Raw genomic sequence first — 3,304 nt, forward strand, 5'->3', positions numbered from 1 at the left:
AATAAAATTAGATCTGTTCTTGCAGCCATCCTACAAGGATTACTTTCTCTCGTGTTAATGTTTAAAGATTTCATTTAAGTCTTTTTTTTTTTTTTTTTTTTTTGGTGGTACTGGGGATGGAACCCAGGGGCCTTCTACCTCCGGGCTATACTCCCAAATCTATTTTATATTTTATTTGAAAACAAAGTCTCACTAAGTTGCTGAGAGCCTCACTAAGTAGCTGAGGCTAAGCATGTGCCACCATGCCCGGCTTAACTCATTTTTTTTATAGTAAACTTAAGTGTGTTCTCTCATATGGTTGTGATTCTTTCAAAAATCCAAATAGTAATATAATTTCAATGAGTAAATCCATTAACTACTCTATTTTTGCACTTAGGTTATGGGAAACTGAAGCCTAAACAATGTAATTATAGTCATAAAAAATCACTGAATAGCATGATAATAGATAATAATTAGCCAAGTTAATTATTTTGACAATCCAAAAACTGTGTACATTATGACACTTAAGAGATTGGGTGGTGATCTACATCAAAGGGAGACCATACTGATGCAGTTGTACTTTGATTCAGATGTTTTCATGGAGAAAGGTTGGAATAAAGGGATACCATCTTGGTCTTTCTTTTTAACAATATGAAATCAGGAATTTAGGAGAATTCAAGAGAAATTGCCAAAATTTAAAGTGAATAAACACATAAATTCTCTACTTTCTCACCTAAGTTTGTGAGGAAAAAAAATCCCCACGCCTAAGTAGTAATTGGCAGAGATTCTTGTTCAGAATAATGCTGCTGCTGCTGTTGTTGTTGGGGTGTTGGGGATTGAATCCAGGGGCACTGGCAAGGTTGGTGAAAATCTTACTAAATTGCTAAGGCTGACCTCAAACCTGCAATTTTCCTGTCTCAGCCTCCTAAATATTGGGATTAGGTATGTGTGCCACCACACCTGGCAAGAGCAATACTTTCTTTTTTTTTTTTTTAAAGGAATATAAAACTATTTATTGACCACTGCTCACCAGTATTTACAATAAACAATATACAGTTGGATAACATTCTGATTACTACAAAGTTATTTCTTGATTTGTATTGAACCAGTAAACCAAATACTGAAAAGACTGGGCCTACATGTTAAGGAATGAGTTGGGGTAAATACATGCAGGTCAAAAATTTAGATCGTAAAAATGTGCTCACTTATGTCAGGTCCTAAATTGCCCATTCATGTTCTCATCAATCATGAGACATTCCATGTATCATGATCTTTTAGATTTTAATTTTTTTAAAAAAGTGGCACTAGGACTCAACCCCCAGGGAGTTCTACCACCATCTACCCCCCAGTCCTATTTATTTCCAAACAGGGTCTTGCCAAGCCACTGTGCACAAGTCTTGAACCTGCTATTTTTCAGCCTCCCAAATCCTGGGATTACGGTGTACACCACTATACTCCTAGGCGTCAAATTCTCTAAGTGTGGGGGGCACGGGGTGGGGATGGAGTCCAGGGACATTCTGCCTTAAGCTACACTCCAGCCCCTTTTTAAGTTTGTTTTGAAACATTCAGCCCAGCCTTTTTTCTTAAAGGAATGGCTCGCCAGAGGAACTTAAAAAATGCTCATTTACCAGGTCTTGCTTAGTTAACTAGAAGAAATCAGGATTTGTGTAGTATTCTTGTCCAGGAGGGGATGTTATTGGTAGTGATAGTATTTTTCTTTAAAGAATTTTGCTAATAAACTTGTATTTATGTAATTATAAAGATATATGGACTTCGCTGCTGCAGCTTTTAAATTATCCAACTTAAATGTCCAATGAGCTATAGAATCATTAACTTGAAAGGTTATGTCTTTGAAAAAAAAGTTTCAATTTAACTTGAGGTGATATATTTCATAGTTTGCTCAAAAGAATGTCATCTTAGAAACATGCACTTAAAAACTGTGGTTTTTGTTATGATGAATGCTTAAGAACAAAAACCATTTACATATATTATGTACACACACGCACATACACACAAAAACTCAAAATGGTCCTTAGACATATGAGTTTAAGACAAGCTCTGCTTGAGTATGACTATGGAAATTTTCCCAGTATTTAGAAAGGCAGAGGAAACATAATACCATGGTATCAAATGCTGTTTTCTGATAAAGGAAGCAACTACAGAAAGCTTTTATTTGCTCAAAGTAACCAGTGCTACTGATGCAAAACAAAAAACCCAGCAACTCCCCCAATGCTACTTCCAAAACCAACATATCAAACTTGATTTTCATTAGAATGTAGTTATTTTCACACTAGTAAACAAATAACCAAGACTCAGATTATATATATATATATATATATATATATATATATATATATATATATATATATATATATAACAATGCAAACAATTATTGAGCTTCATCTTCTGGACAAGAATGCCAAGTTAGTCTCTCTTCATAAAAAGCAATTACAATTTGAGGACACTTCATATTGACCTCTTTTGCCAGCACCAAGTCGGCCTCATCAGAATCTTTCCATTTCATGAGGAACATCAGCTCCCCGCTGCTGTCTGTGGCGCCGATGATCCGCTCAGGGTCGAGGCCTCTGGCAAAGCCGCGTGGTTTGTCGGCAGCATCTCTTTTCTTCTTTGATTTGCTATCATCAGATTCACTGTCAGACAAAGATTTCCTTTTTGTACCATCTTTTTCTTTACCCGCTTTTTGAGAATTAAGAAATGCTTCAATTAATTCTGGACAATCTAAATTTTCTTCAGGTTCCCAAGTATTGTCAGCATCTGTGAACCCCTTCCACTTCAGGAAATACTCCACCTTCCCGTTCACCACACGCCGGTCCAGTACTTTTTCCACCACAAATTCTTCAGGTTCTGCCTCTTCAACTTTTTTGCTCTTTCCATTCTGTTTCTTTCCCATTTTTTGCAATGTGATTTTATTGGAAGCCATTTTTTATTGCAGACTTGAAGAGCTCACCACCGCGCCGCCGCTCCGTCCGTCCCGAGCAATACTTTCTATACAAGGAAACAATAACTTGATGATCTGTAGACTATAGGAGGGACAGAGTAAAATTATCAGACTTGGCACTCCTTTTCAAAAAAAAAAAAGAAAGAAAGAAAACAGAGGAGCTATTTAAGGAAAATTGGTGTTGAATTCTTTTCCTAAAACAAACTAGTTAATTCAAATAAAAAAATAAACCTTTTTAAAGCACCTGTTAGAAAACCCTTTCTTTTATTGAATTTTCCATGTGTGGTCATAATTGCTCATATCTCTGTTTCCTGCTTTCACTCCAAACTGGAAAGAATAAAGGAGATTGTAAAAGTGTATGAAGAC

General features: G+C 36.0%; 1 protein-coding gene across 1 annotated transcript; it reads right to left on the reverse strand.

Moving 5' to 3' along the window:
• Positions 1-2,368: 2,368 nt before the first annotated feature.
• On the reverse strand, positions 2,369-2,920 carry LOC308266942 (chromobox protein homolog 3-like; the record flags this gene model as incomplete). The annotated part of the gene is made up of 1 exon (XM_080701322.1): positions 2,369-2,920. The coding sequence occupies one exon, from the start codon at positions 2,918-2,920 to the stop codon at positions 2,369-2,371; it is 552 nt and encodes a 183-aa protein (XP_080557448.1).
• Between the last annotated feature and the right edge of the window lie 384 nt (positions 2,921-3,304).

Source organism: Muscardinus avellanarius, assembly GCF_963383645.1.
Source record: "Muscardinus avellanarius genome assembly, chromosome: 9".
Lineage (NCBI taxonomy): Eukaryota > Metazoa > Chordata > Mammalia > Rodentia > Gliridae > Muscardinus > Muscardinus avellanarius.